This window comes from Apium graveolens, chromosome 6 (genome assembly GCF_009905375.1).
Source record: "Apium graveolens cultivar Ventura chromosome 6, ASM990537v1, whole genome shotgun sequence".
NCBI classification, from domain to species: Eukaryota; Viridiplantae; Streptophyta; class Magnoliopsida; order Apiales; family Apiaceae; genus Apium; species Apium graveolens.
This window is the reverse complement of record NC_133652.1, coordinates 87,275,070-87,289,633: the sequence shown is the minus strand read 5'-3', so window position 1 is coordinate 87,289,633 and position 14,564 is coordinate 87,275,070. Positions and strand designations below refer to the sequence as shown.

The 14,564-nt window shown below is 34.7% G+C and overlaps 1 protein-coding gene across 1 annotated transcript; it reads right to left on the bottom strand.

Annotated features, from left to right (window-relative positions):
* Nucleotides 1-13,106: 13,106 nt before the first annotated feature.
* LOC141665290 (uncharacterized) lies at nt 13,107-13,865 on the bottom strand. The gene has a single exon (XM_074471270.1). The coding sequence runs from the start codon at nt 13,863-13,865 to the stop codon at nt 13,107-13,109; it is 759 nt and encodes a 252-aa protein (XP_074327371.1).
* Between the last annotated feature and the right edge of the window lie 699 nt (nt 13,866-14,564).

Below are 14,564 nucleotides of genomic sequence, written 5' to 3'. Positions count from 1 at the left end.
ACAGGAGAAGGGTTCGCTCGAGGGCGTTTAGCTGTTGATGGGTTGACATTAAAAACTTCTCGGGCATAGATTTTTCGGGAGTTGTGAGAAAGCCCTCCAGCAGCTATGTCACCAAAGATAACGTCAATTACCCAATCTTCTTCATCTCATCTATGACGTCTAGGAGAATCTTCTCGTTGTACATAATGCATAAGCTGCACTCGGCGAATCTTCCCCTCGATGAGGTTACTGAGTTGAAAGCATTGTTCAGTTGTGTGACCTGTATCTTCGTGGTAATCACAGTATCTAGAGCTTGGAGGACGACCCGGTTTTATGGGTCTCGGTGGATGATAGTCCGGCTCTGTTTTTAGGACCGCTAAAATGGTCATTTTTTCAGTGTTAAGCTTGGTGAACTCTTTCTCTGGTCGATTGCGGGGTTTCCAATCTCTCTCTCCTCTATCCCTTGGGGGATGGTCTACCGTACCACTTGGTGGCGATCGGCGATGCTCTTGACGTCTGTCACGCGCGGGAGATCGCGAACTGTAGCTGCGGCGTCGTTCGTATCTACCGGAGCGCTTAGGAAACTGGATGCAGCTCACCGCCTCCTGGAGCATCATGCGATGTTCTATGATTTGAAATGCTGCTTGCAAGGTTTTTGGTCTTTTCTCAAAGATTTCTTCTAAGAGCAATCCATGGCGGGATTTATCAATACCTGCTGTCAGGAAGTTGACTGCCATTTGTTCAATTAGATCTAGAATCTCTGCTATTTCTTCTCTGAATCGGGATAGGAAGCTTCGGAGACTTTCTCCTGAATGCTGGTGCATTGTCATTAGGGAAGCTGTGACCTTTATTCCTTTATAATTACTGGAGAATTGAGCTTGAAAATTGCTCTTTAGGGCTGTCCATGAATCGATTGATCGAGGGGGCAAATTGTTGTACCATCGAAGGGCTGTGCCTTGGAGGCAAGTGGAGAAAAACTGACACCGGGTGTTTTCTGAGTGGCCGAAGAAGGCCATGCGCCCGTCGAAGGTGTTGAGAAATGCTAACGGGTATGAGGATCCATCGAAATGATCGAGGGCAGGAGTTTTCAATATCCTGTCGATGCGTGCTTTCTCGAGGACCAACGATAGGGGGCTCTCGGAGACGGTCTCAAATCCTGACTGATTTCTCATTACGGTGCGCATCTGGATGATTTTCTCCTGCATTTTAGCGAACTCTTCATGGGAAATAGACTCTGTGGACTCAGTTTGCTGGGAAACATCGGCTGTCGATACCGTGCGCTGTCGACGTTCGCGCGGTTGTGAGTACGTCGATTCCGCTGAGGGCTCATATTCGTACTCGACATCATCATCTTCATCGTAGAGTTCATCATCTTGCTCTTGATTTCTAATCGACGCTTGGTGAAGTTCTCGGTGAAGGCGATGGATTTCCCTCTGTCGTTCAAGTTTAGCTTGGAGCATTGCCGTTTCACGCTCGATAAGCTCAAGCTCTTCATCAAAAGGAGATAAATCTTCTGGACCTTCATCATTTTGGGCTTTCAATCTTTCAACCTTCTCAAGATGGAGACGCATGTCGCTTGAAAGCACCTTTTTGCCCTTGGCTGTTTGAATTCTCAATCGCTGGTCAGATTTGAATTTTCTCTTCTTATCCCGTCAATCTGAGTCCGTTAAGTTTAACGGCTGATCTTGTGAAGCTCCTTCTGGGGGATGAAACAAACATTTCAGCTTCAACATCGATTGTTTGGGCTGCTCCTGGTCACCATAATTTTTAAGGTCGGTGGAGATCCATGCTATTTGCTCCTTCACCTGAGTTGGTCCAGCGGTTTCCAGATCAATCTCTTCTACAATCATTTCTTGGTTGGCTTTTTAGAAAAAAGGCCCTCCTTCTAGCGCCAAATGGTGAGCCTGGTATTTTGTATATTGTTTAACACCTAAGACTAATCTTTTTAGGAGGAATCTTTCTTTAATCAATTAGCCAACCCCTTCAAATGGGGTTGAACCCTTATATATATAGATAGTTCCAAGTGGGCTTTTCTTTACAATGTGGACTTCTTGGGCCTATTAATGAAGAGTTACATTACTATTTTCCTATGTCTTCTTGGGCCCATCTATGTAGGTCCAACATGTTATATATTAGTTTTCTTTTCATGTTTGGTTGTATCTCATTGTAGATTTGTTTTAGATATTTTGATTCTTCGTCTATGAACAAATATTGTGCTTGCAATTTGAAAATTGTTTTTTGCCTCTATTATAGAATCAAAATAATAAAATTTATTAAATGATTAGTTTTGTTATGAAACTTTGTACTATAGTTTTGATTCTACTATAGACATTTGATCCATATATTTCTTAGTTGGCTTTATCGTAGAATTTATTAAATTTGTTTATATGTTTAACTTTGTAACTCCTAATGATGCCGACGAAGAGATGGAAGATATAGACTGAAAAAGTATCTGATAGAGCTCTCATGTATCGAAACTAATGTCAGCTGAATCTATATGGTTTCTTCAGTAGAGGGTTACAACGACAGATTTGATGGTGACTTAAGACAAATTGCTACGTGACCCTCTCTTTCCAGAAAAGCCATATGTAACCTCATGTTATGTGTGTACTTGAGGATGCACAATGCAAAACTTATATCCTTTGCTGCATCCTGCATATGTAGCAAGCTTATTGCTTTATTGGAGGATGCAGGAGATACTCCTATTATCTTTATTTTTTGTTTTTAAGATTATGAAGATATATATATATATATTTTTTTTTTCTTAGGCAAAAGTTCCACAACCACGGTTGGCTCCAAGTGGCTGGGAGCCAACAGAAAAGGCTTCCGCAATGAAACAATGCGGAAGACATCCGCTATGATACATTGCGGAAGCTTCCGCAATGAAACAATGCAGAAGACATCCGCCATGATACATTGAAGCGTTTTGTTTTTTTTTTAATTTTTTATTTAAATAATATGTGCTTTAAATATGTTTCTGATTTAAATATATTTATAATTTAAAACAAAATATAATATTTATAATTTAAAATAATTAAGTTATTTTCTAAAAATAAAGTACTTAATAAAATTTAAGAAAGAGATTTATATTGAACTAAATATTGAATAAAATTTAAAATAAAAAAAGAACCACTTCCCTTACTTACCATCATATTAGTTCGAGGGACGTATACCCGGGTACCGGGTACCGGTCTAGCCCACGCTGTAGCCCTCGGCAACACAAACCTCGTACGCGGTGCAATCTCCGGACGGCCAGGCAATACCCTCTCCCAAGCCCACAACATCAGCAACATAGCACACCCGTTCAGACTGCCTGAAGACTTATGCACAGCCTTCGACAAGCATCTATACAAGTAGCTCAGAACAGCAGCCCCCCAAGCATAATCGATAATATGATCAGTGTCATGTATAAGCTGTAGATATCGGGGGTGCACCACATCCCGAGATGAGGTAGGAAATAATATACCTCCAATCAGAAACAGAAGATATGCCCGGGTGTAAACTATAGGATCCTGCTGAAGAAACTCTGGACTCTGCTCCCCCTCTGGCCCAGAACCATATCTTGTGCGTAACTTGTGAAGAGTCACCCCGCCTCGACCATACATATCAGCCCGCTCCTTCTCAGTCATCCTCAAATACTCCCAGTTGGTCACCCAATACGGTTTCGGATTATCAAGCTCCGTATGGGTAACAGCACGACCAGTAATAGGCAGCCCCAAGATCATGTAAACATCCTCCAGTGTAATGGTCATCTCACCGAATGTGAAGTGAAATGAGTTAGTCTCTGGCCTCCACCTCTCCACCAGTGCAGTGATCAAGCGAATATCATTCTGCGGAACAACCAAGGGGTTAACAAACACCCCGAAACCCCAGCCTGTAAGCAAATATATTCGCTCCTCATCCAATACCTAGTTACCCATGTTAGCAGTCAACTGTCTAACATCGAGCGTCTCCCTCTCACCCCCATGCCATATAAGAGTACTAATGTGATTATCCTGCATGGTCAGCAATGATCGATCCATAGGCCCGCATTCCATATTCATTTTATCTGCAATTTTCAAAACAAAAATTATTTCAGTTTGATATTATAATGCACAAATAAGGGCAGAATAACAAGCAACTAAATAAATAACTGCAAATAAACAAGTAATTAAACAAGAATAGATTATGAACAATTAATTAACAATTAAACAAGTAATTTGCAATTAAATAAGTGTAAACAAGGATATCTTTAAATATATCCTTATTTCAAATTCAAATTAATTATTCTAATCATATATAGTCATTTTCATTAGCCCCAATTAAAGAAGTATTTAAACAAATATATATTTAAATACTAAGAAATATCCTTAATTGAAATTATTAATTCAAATTAACCTAATAATTATTCATAACTATTCCAAACCATTTATCATTAATTTTAAATATTAACATAATTATTCGAATGAAATTCACAACTCAAAATTAAACCTAAATTCATTTCTTAACTAATTTATTTCAAATTAAAAAATTAAAATGACCTAATCCTTATTTCAAATTATTACTTTAAATTCAAATTAATTATTCTAATCATATTTAGTCATTCTAATTAGCCCAAATAAACAAGTATGCCTAACTCATATATTTAAATACTAAAAGCATGCCTAATCACCCATAATTATCCCAAATCATCTATCATTAATCCTAAATTTAATCTAATAATTTGAATTAATATGTATATAATTAACCTAATTATTCGAATGAAATTCACAACTCAAAATTAAACCTAAACTAATTTCTCAACTAGTTTATTTGAATTAAAAAATTAAAATGACCTAATTAATCCTAACCATAATTGTTATAAATCCAAATTCAACCTAAATTCAAATTAAATCACCACAAATAATGAAGAACATAAAATTCGAACTAAAAAGAATCAAATCAACATATAATTCAAACTAAAAAGCATAACATCAACATTTAATTCGAAATAAAAATTCATGATGCATTTTATTCCTAATTAATCCTAACCCTAATTGTTAAATAAACCTAAATTCGAATTAAATCACCAAAAAAATCAAAAACACAAAATTCGAACTAATAATCATCAAGTCAAAATATATTCGAAACAAATTTAAAAAAAAATCAAGTACATCATGTGTGTGTATAATCAAGAACAATCTTGTGTGTGTGTGTGTTTATAGTCGTATATATACATACATCTCGTGTGTGTGTATACGGTGTTTGTGTATGTATACGGTGTGTGTGTGTGTGTGTGTGTGTATACGGTATGTGTGTGTGTATACGGAGAGAAAAACAAATCTCAGAAAATCGAGGAGGAAGAAGAAGAATGAATCGCCTGAAAATAACCTTGAAATCGGTGTGGCTGTGTGTGTTTTTAGTGTTTTAATCGAATGAAAACTGTTAACAGTCGCTAGTTGTGTCTATCAGTTAACGACTTCCGCAATGAATCATTGCAGAAGTATTAAGGGCAAAAAGATAATTTCAATCCTTCCGCAACTCCTTCCGCAATGATTTATTGCGGAAGCCTCGTGGACTTCCGCAATGATTCATTGCGGAAGCCATGAGTCCTTCCGCGATGAATCATTGCGTAAGGGTTGGTTGGCTACGAAATAGACCCCAATCAACCATGGTTGGGGAAGGGCACCCATTTTCTTATTAGTCATTGGATGAATTGTTTCTTCAATAATTTCTATTTAGCCTGCAGACTGTGTGGGAAAGGTTGGAGGATGCCAAACATCCTGCCTCACCAAAGGAACTTTGACAGGAAATATTTTTCTACCCTTTCTTTCCTAAACTGATCTTATCTGGTATCGCAAATGCCAGGTCTGTCTACAAAGAACACCCTAGACTTTCCTCTGTTTACCAGTGGCATGTCAAAACCTTCCCGCCAGCCCTAAGTTATCGATATTACTTTTAGGGCTGGCTTCTGACAGAGTTGTGACACATATATGCATACTGTTAGAAAATGGAAAGTTTGAGGCATATTTTATATATGTTCTTGATATGATTTCCGGAAACTAACACTTGGAGGTTTTTCCTTGATACGAGGACTTAAACTTTCATATTTGGATCTAAGATATTTTCTTAGTGGAATTCATGAATATATTGAGACAAAGTTGCTTGTTTGAAATGGGTTATGGGGATTTTGTCCCACATTGGTATTGTAAAAGAAAGATACTGAGTTTATATAGCATCTTGTGTTAGTGTTGTTTACAACTACTAGCATAAGTGGAATGCTTGTGTGGCCTAGTGCTAGTGGGAACTCTTATATTTTTCTTTTCTATTACAAGTTTAATTATTTATATTGATTATTTAATTATTAATATAAAATATATTGAGTAAGGATTATTTTAATCATACTCTGAATATATTTTGTAATATTAATATTAATTAATCAGGATATAATATAAATAATAAGAAAAACCCATTTTGTTTATTTTTTCTGTTTTGTTACTTGGTGTACCACATCGAGTAAAATAGAAGAAGAGCAACTTGAGATGCCTATATATTGAGAGGTATACTTGAGATTAAAATGACACAAGTCTCGGTGCCTACCTCGCAAACATATATGAGTTGCATAGGTTTTTTGGGCAAACTGAGGTGCGAGTCGCCGTTGATCATTGTTGGTTCTGTGGCCAGATTGATCTGTTGTTGTTTTATCCTGGAAGCGATATTGCTGCATTCCATCACAGCTTAAGTGGGGGGCAATAATCTCTTCAAGAACAGTCAAATCCTCTTGAAGGGTTTGGCGACTCAGCTGTTATGTTCTTCTTATCAGAATTTGGAAAGCGATAAGAGATAAGTTTTCTTTACTTTCTTTGTCAATTACAATCTTTATAGTTTGTTATTGCCTTCGTGTTTTGTTTCGTTAGTTGGCTATTTGTCATGTTCTTGTTATTATATATATAACTGTTCATTGTTGCTGTGTAGTTAGAATTATACCCAACACATACATCCACCATAAAACTTTAACTAAAAATCCATTTAATATACATATAATCAGGATTATATAGATAGTTATCTACTATTACGCATAATGATGTCTTGCACTAAATCTATAAGTTACATTACCAAGCAATTACAACAGACATATACATAATATTCCAATCTAATCTCGGTTAAAACATTCTAAAACGATGGTCGTCGATGTTTATATGGTTTCTATGATGGCTATCAATCTCTTCATTGTTCTGATGGTGTTTCCTCCTGTTCATCTCTGAGTATATTTCCTTTATAATTGGTTTCCAGATCTGAACTGGAGCATTAATAAACCAATTGGACACCTGATTATGGGCATGTACAGGTCAAAAGGAGATGTATTATTAAACTTAAGAACAAGGCAGATGACTGTATAGAAGTTCAATGGCATGTCAAAGTTAATAATGATTGCGCTTATACATTTAAATAGCCAGTCTAAAATAGTTTAAATTTAGTATGAATATCTATTAAACATGCCGTATGCTTGGGGTTTTGATATTTGATCATTTTTAGTGATATGAGCCTCCAGATGAATGGAAACATGTGCAGGACCTGGAATTACCTGGCTTTTAGTCAATCCACTTTTTACGGCAAGAAAATGCTTCTCAGCATCTTTTGGATACCTGCAACACATTATTCTGAAGTTCAAGCATACTTTCTTTCTAAATATTGATTTCTGACTGTTAACAGGATACATTAAATTCTTTTTGTGGAAGTGCTTACAGGTGAAGAAAGTTTGAAACATCCATGCCCTTAAAACGGAGACTGATCTTTCTAGCAAGCCTCTCTGGGGTCTCCTTAACTGATGTTCTTTTCTTCTTAAGTGCTGGAGAGCCCACTGTTTCTGGATAAAAGAGGTTTCAAATGGCATTTCCTCTTCTTTCTACTTCCATCATGGAGATGAGCCCCCAATGGAAGAACAGACTTGTAGATTCTCTCCCTCAGGTCCTTATACAACATATCAACTATTTGAAGAGCCAAATGAGCATGTATATGAGAATCCAGTTGAGTTGCCGAGTGGAATGCAGATATTACTTTATGAATTTCATTGTGATTGTACTAATTGTCTACCTGAGTTCAGAAAGAGCATAACAACATAATGAGTCGAAATTTAAGAGCAAGGTTTACACCCCACACCCAAAACAATATCTGACATGTTTTAGTTTCAATTTGTATTATTTTTTGTTGCTCTTGTTCTAGAATCAAATCAATTTGTTTTAATTTTTAGTTCTTATTGCTTTGGTTTTACTGTTTTTTTGTAAATAATGCGGTTTGAAATTATTCCTTGAATTTTGGTTCTGTTGCAGAATCAAGACACTGAATTTATTAAATTTTTAATTTTTTGCATAGTTCTGTTCTGTATTGTAGGTTTGGTTCTACAGTAGAATCTTTTGTAACAGAGTTCTAATTAGAATCAGTATGTGTGTGACTGGTAGCTATTTTCGCTTCTCTTGTAGAATAAGACTGTCCTTAATGATTTGGTAATTATGCTTTGCAGACTTGCATATAAATTAATTTATACTACAATTTTAAGATATCTATATTATAATTACAAGAGTACTTTTGTGTTGTTTTGTTCTAGCTTAACAGTTAAATTTCAGGATTGCATTTTGGGTTTTATAAAAATACAGGACTACGTTTTACTGAGTTTGAGGGTTGTCTCTTGGGTTTTAGAAAAATTTGTCGTTTCTTTATGACATAACAATTAATTTCAGGGGTTATTTTTTTTGAATCGATTCTAGTGTAGAACCAAATTAGTATAAACACCATATTAGTATATTTATTTTATAATTTTAGTGCTGGACATGTATTAAAATTTATTATTTTTTTGTCAATATTTTATTTTAATTTGTTTATAGAACCATATTAGTATTTAGTTCTTGATTTTAGCATAGAATATGTAACAAAACTTATTATTTTTTGTCAATGTTTTATTTTTAATTCTTGTTTGGATATAAAACTACTACAAAATTATAATTTATGGTTGACATTATAATTTCAAGAATTGATTCTGGCGTAGAACCAAACTAGTACATTTTATAGTAGATTTTTTTTTTAATTTGCAAGGAAATTGTATAGAAAATTTGCAAGATATTTCCTAATTAAATTATATTAAATAAATAATAAATAAGTTCACAAATGTTTATAATTAAAATATGGTAACTGTTAATTTTTATAAACAAGTAAGAAAATTTCATTATCAACTTGATGAATGTATAAACTAACTTACTGTTAGTTAAATTATATTTTAACTTTTTCCCCCAGGGCTTCACGAAAAATGGCCCCTGCCCCGTTAGCACAATTATCACAGATAATGCTTAGAATATTGTTTTTTTTTTTAAAATGACCCTCAATATCATTAATTAATATTTTTGAAGTTATATTTTAAATAAACAACAAAACGCTACACGAAATAGTGTTTTCTAATTTTATATAAAGTCCAGGAACCAGTTTAATAAAGTAAATAATTGAAACGTAAATTAATAATTCTTAATATTTTAAAATTCACATCTAGATTTTAGAATGATTTATTTATACTTGAAATAAATTGACTGTGAGTTAAAGGGGTAGGATTGAGGGTTTAGGAGGCGAATCTAAACCCTGCCCTAAAGCCTAAAGCTTAGGAACCAGTTTAATAAAATAAATAATTTGAATGCAAATTAACAGAGGTTAATACTTTAGGATTCACCATCTGGGTTTTAAAATAATTTATTTATATTTGAAATAAATTAACTGCGAGTTAGGGTTTAGGATCAATGGTTCCCTCAACTTAAATCCTTATTAATTCTAGATTTTATAGCGGCCAGGCTTTGGATTTTAGAATTATTTATTTATAAATAAATTGACTGCGATTTAGGGTTTAGGATTGAGGGCTCTAAACCCTCTAGTGTAAATCGTCACGACCCTAAAGCCTAGGAACCATTTTAATATTTATACAACTATAATAAAAAAACGCTACATTATATCATGTTTTGATTTTAAAACGATAGACAGTGTGACATTTTACATGAAAACGCTATATAATAAGACATTTTAATATTTTCATTTTTGCTTAGAACGCTATATAATATAATATTTTGCCCTAAAATAAAAAACTCTACATAATCCCGGCCTGTCCCGGTTCGAGAACCTTCTCTCATAAATTCCCTTCACCAAGTCTTCGCCAACAATCAGCTATTCACTGAATGATATTCGGGGCCATTTATTTGGATCGTAATATATTCAGGACATTAAAGTATAAATTTGTGTTAGTTGGGGCTAACCCCGGACTTGAGAATAATTATCAGACACCGAGAAAATTGGGAGAGTATTGAGCATCTGGGTTCAGAAAGGTGTTTAGTAAATTCTGAAATTTTTTATCTGGAAAAACGCTTTTCATTTAAAAACTGTTGTTAGTCAAAAAATGTCTCTCATGCTTTTGGAAAAAGGTGTTTTCAACTTTTGCAGTAAGTAGCTATCAGTTTCACCATCAAAACTTCTCAAAAACATTATTTTTATATATTATATCTCAAAATATTCATAAATTAAAAAATATTACCAAACAGTCATCTAATTTTCCTGACAACACTTTTTTTATCAGCACTTTTTCCCACAGCATTTTTTCTCACAGTACAACAGTTTTCAACAGCACTCTCAAACGGAGCCTAAGAAACGGAGCCTAAAATTTTTTTAAGATGTTTAAAGTTATTTATGTACAATCCAAAGTATGTGTTGACCTCCTACAGAATTGCTTTCTTTTCCCTCCTTGATTTTTTAATAGATATACTATAGCTTCCTGATATTGCATTGTTTCTGCCACTCATCTGCATGATAGGTTCTTCTTGTGCACCAAACCTTTGTGTATGCACTTGTATATTTTTGTTAAGTTGTAATTTAACTCCTGATGAGCTATTTAACTGCTGATGAGCTGATCAGGAGCTCATATATTACCAAACTATTGATGATGCAAAATTGTTACTATTACCATGCAAATTCCTGATGATGCAAAATCGCTAATCCATGTATCGAAAATATGCTAAATTTGCAAGGAAATTCTAAAGGAAATTTGGAAGAAATTTTAATCCTTAAATTTACAAGGAAATTGCTTCTATAGACAAACTGAATATTAAATTTGGTCCTTAAATTTACAAGGAAAATTTGGCTCTTCCTTCTCTGAGCTGTCAGGTGTGTGCCAAACCTTTGTGTGTGCACGCATGTCTTTTCAAAGACTGGCCAGTTAAAAATGGCTTTGGACTATACATAGAGATCTCTTTAAAGAAGAAAAAATCATGAAGGTTTCTCTTTATTAGCGGGCTTAGCAGATGCAGCCAGATATTGTTCCCGATGGGAATACACATGAAGCAACCAGAGGTATCCAGCATTGCATGTATAACCAACATCCTCGGTCAATTGAAGAGATTTCACTAGCCTATCTACTTCAGCAAGCAATTCTAACCGTCTTACAAGCATTGCATTAACACGGCGCTGGCGACTGATGTCAAGATCTGATAATTTGTGTAAATGAAACAAGAGAAAGAAATGTATTGAAAAATATTTTGTAGTTTATAATTACAGCTTGCTATTGTACTTATACTTATACAGAGAAGAAGTAAGAAATGGAAAAATGGCGGGAAAAATGTAACTAACTAATCTTATCTCTAACTCTATATATATTTTGAGTTGTATGCTTAGCTGGAGATCAAGCTGGACAATCAGTAGTAGTAGTAGTAATAGAATCTGTATTATCAATAGCCTCCCTCAAGTTAGGAGATAGATGATTGCAAGAGAGATCATATAATCCTAACTTGGAAGACAAAATGTTGAACTATGGTGAAGGGACTGCATTAGTCAAAATATCTGCAATCTGATGTGTAGTAGATAGATAAGTTAATTGAATCAAGCCTTTTATAACTTTATCTCGAGTGAAATGACAATCCACTTCTATGTGTTTTGTGCGATCATGAAACACAGGATTCTTTGCAATATAAATTACAGACTGATTATCACAATGGAGTGTCACAGGAGTGAGTTTTTTTATTCCTAATTCTTGTAGTAATCTAACTGTCCAAGTCACTTCTGAAGCTGCTGCAGCCATTGCTCTGTATTCTGCTTCAGAACTTGATCTTGAAATAGTAGATTGCTTTTTTGATTTCCAAGCAACAGGGGAATTGCCAAGCAATAAAACATATCCAGTTACTGATCTTCTGCTGTCTGGACATGAAGCCCAATCAGAATCTGAAAATGCTTGTAATGTCAACTTATCACTTCCTTTAAGAATGATGCATTGACCAACAGTGTGTGCTACAAACCTGAGTGTATGATGTAATGCCTCTAAATGTGATTGTTTAGGAGCATGCATGAACCGGCTAAGGGCTTGAACAGTGTAACATAAATCTGGTCTGGTATTTGTGAGAAAATTTAGCTTACCAACCAATGATCTATACATCTCAGGATCTGATAATAAAGTCCCATCATCAGCTCTTAACTTCAAATGTACTGGCACAGGAGTAACAGCTTTCTTAGACAAATCAAGATCACAAGATTCTAACAATTCCCTAGTAAACTTCTTTTGACTCAATACTATACCTTCAGGAATGTAAGAAACTTCTATTCCTAGGAAAAAATGAAGTTCTCCCAAATCTTTAATTCCAAATATGGAGTGTAAGTGTTCCTTAATATGCTGGATATATGGAACATTACTCCCTGTGATGATAATATCATCCACATATACTGCCATGATAGTAATATCAGCATCAGATTTGTGAATAAAGAGACTGTAGTTATTTTTTGATTGACTAAATCCCTGACTCACTAATTCATTTGCCAGCTTAGAAAACCACTGCCTAGATGATTGTCTAAGTCCATAGATAGATCTGATCAATCTGCATACCAAGTTGTGTGGATTATCAACTCCTTCAGGAACCATCATGTAGACTTCCTCATTCAAATCCCCATGTAGAAATGCATTGTTCACATCTAACTGAAATAACTTCCATTTTCTGCTAGCAGCAAGTGATAAAAGACACCTTATAGTACTCATTTTAACCACAGGAGAAAAGGTCTCCTCAAAATCTATACCATATCTCTGATTATATCCTTTAGCAACTAGTCGAGCTTTGCATCTTTCTAGACTTCCATCTGCATTTAGTTTGACCTTATATACCCATTTAGATCCTATTGGTTTTTTTTTGTGGCAAAGACACTAACTCCCATGTCTGATTAGCTTCTAAAGCCTGTAACTCTTTTTTAATAGCAGCAAGCCAGAGAGGATGTTGTGATGCCTCTTTGTAATTAGCAGGTTCAGTTATTGCAGAATAAGAAGATAGCAAAGAATGGTGAGAAACAGGTAAAGAATTACCAGATATCAAATTGCACCAATGAACTGAAGAATTTTCTGAAGTAGCAGAATTGCAGTGATAATCTTTCAAATAAGCTGGAAGTGTTTTGATTCTTGTAGAATGTCTTATATCAGAGGATGGAGAAGAATTATGAGGACTAAATATTGAAGTATCAGTACTATTATTTTCAACAGAAGATGAAGATTGTGTTGACACATTTTGTTCAACCTCAACTACACTGGAAGAATCAGTTGATGGTAAGTCTGGAACAAATATGTCATCAAGAAACTGAGATGTAGTATAATTTTTAGAAGAAATTATCTTGTATGGAAACATTGTTTCCTGAAACACTATATCTCTAGTAACACACAAAGAATTTGATTGCAAATCAAACACTTTATAACCTTTCTGACTATTTGAATATCCCACAAAAACACCAATAGCAGCTCTTGGATCAAATTTTGAACGGTTGACCTTTGTTGTAGAAAAATACACTACACAACCAAACACCCTAAGATGATCTAAAGAAGCAGATTCTTTATGAAGTCTGAAATAAGGAGTTTGATTCTCAATAGACTGAAGTGGCATTCTGTTTATAAGATATGTGGAACATAATATGCATTCCCCCCAAAATTTATTTGGTAACTTAGCCTGTAAACTCAAAGCCCTGGCAGTTTCTAAAAGATGCCTGTGCTTTCTCTCCACAACTCCATTTTGTTGTGGAGTATAAGCACAGGAGGTTTGATGAATAATTCATTTCCTAAGATACAATTGTTTCATTAATCCTTGACACAGTTCCATAGCATTATCAGATCTGATGTAATGAACTTTAGCAGCAAAATGAACATGCATATATTCAAGAAAATTCTCCATTATATGTTACGCCCCCAAATCCGGGGTCAGAGGATTTGGTCGTCACTATGAAACCTCAATCCAAATCAACCTGTTTAATCAATAAACAAATGCCAGCGGAAGATATTTAACATAAATGACCCCAACTAATCCAAGATCTTTTAAGGTTACAGTTCTAGAAACAAGATATCCAAATTCCACAATAATTTTTTTTCACTTTCTTTTAAAACTCTTTTCAATAATTCTCAATATCCAAACTTAACCCGCTAGTATAACTTCGAAATGAAGTATACTAGGCCTAAATAAAATACACAACTATAATATAATATAATATAAATAACTTTACATAATAAAACTTACACTAGTCCGCAAACCCTGGACCAACCACCTTCGAAAAGCTTCTTCTTTGCTTCCTCGAATTACGCGGCTAAACAG

Coding starts and splice junctions, on each gene's coding strand:
- LOC141665290 (XM_074471270.1), bottom strand. CDS start 13,865: ATGCCACTTCAGTCTATTGAGAATCAAACTCCTTATTTCAGACTTCAT.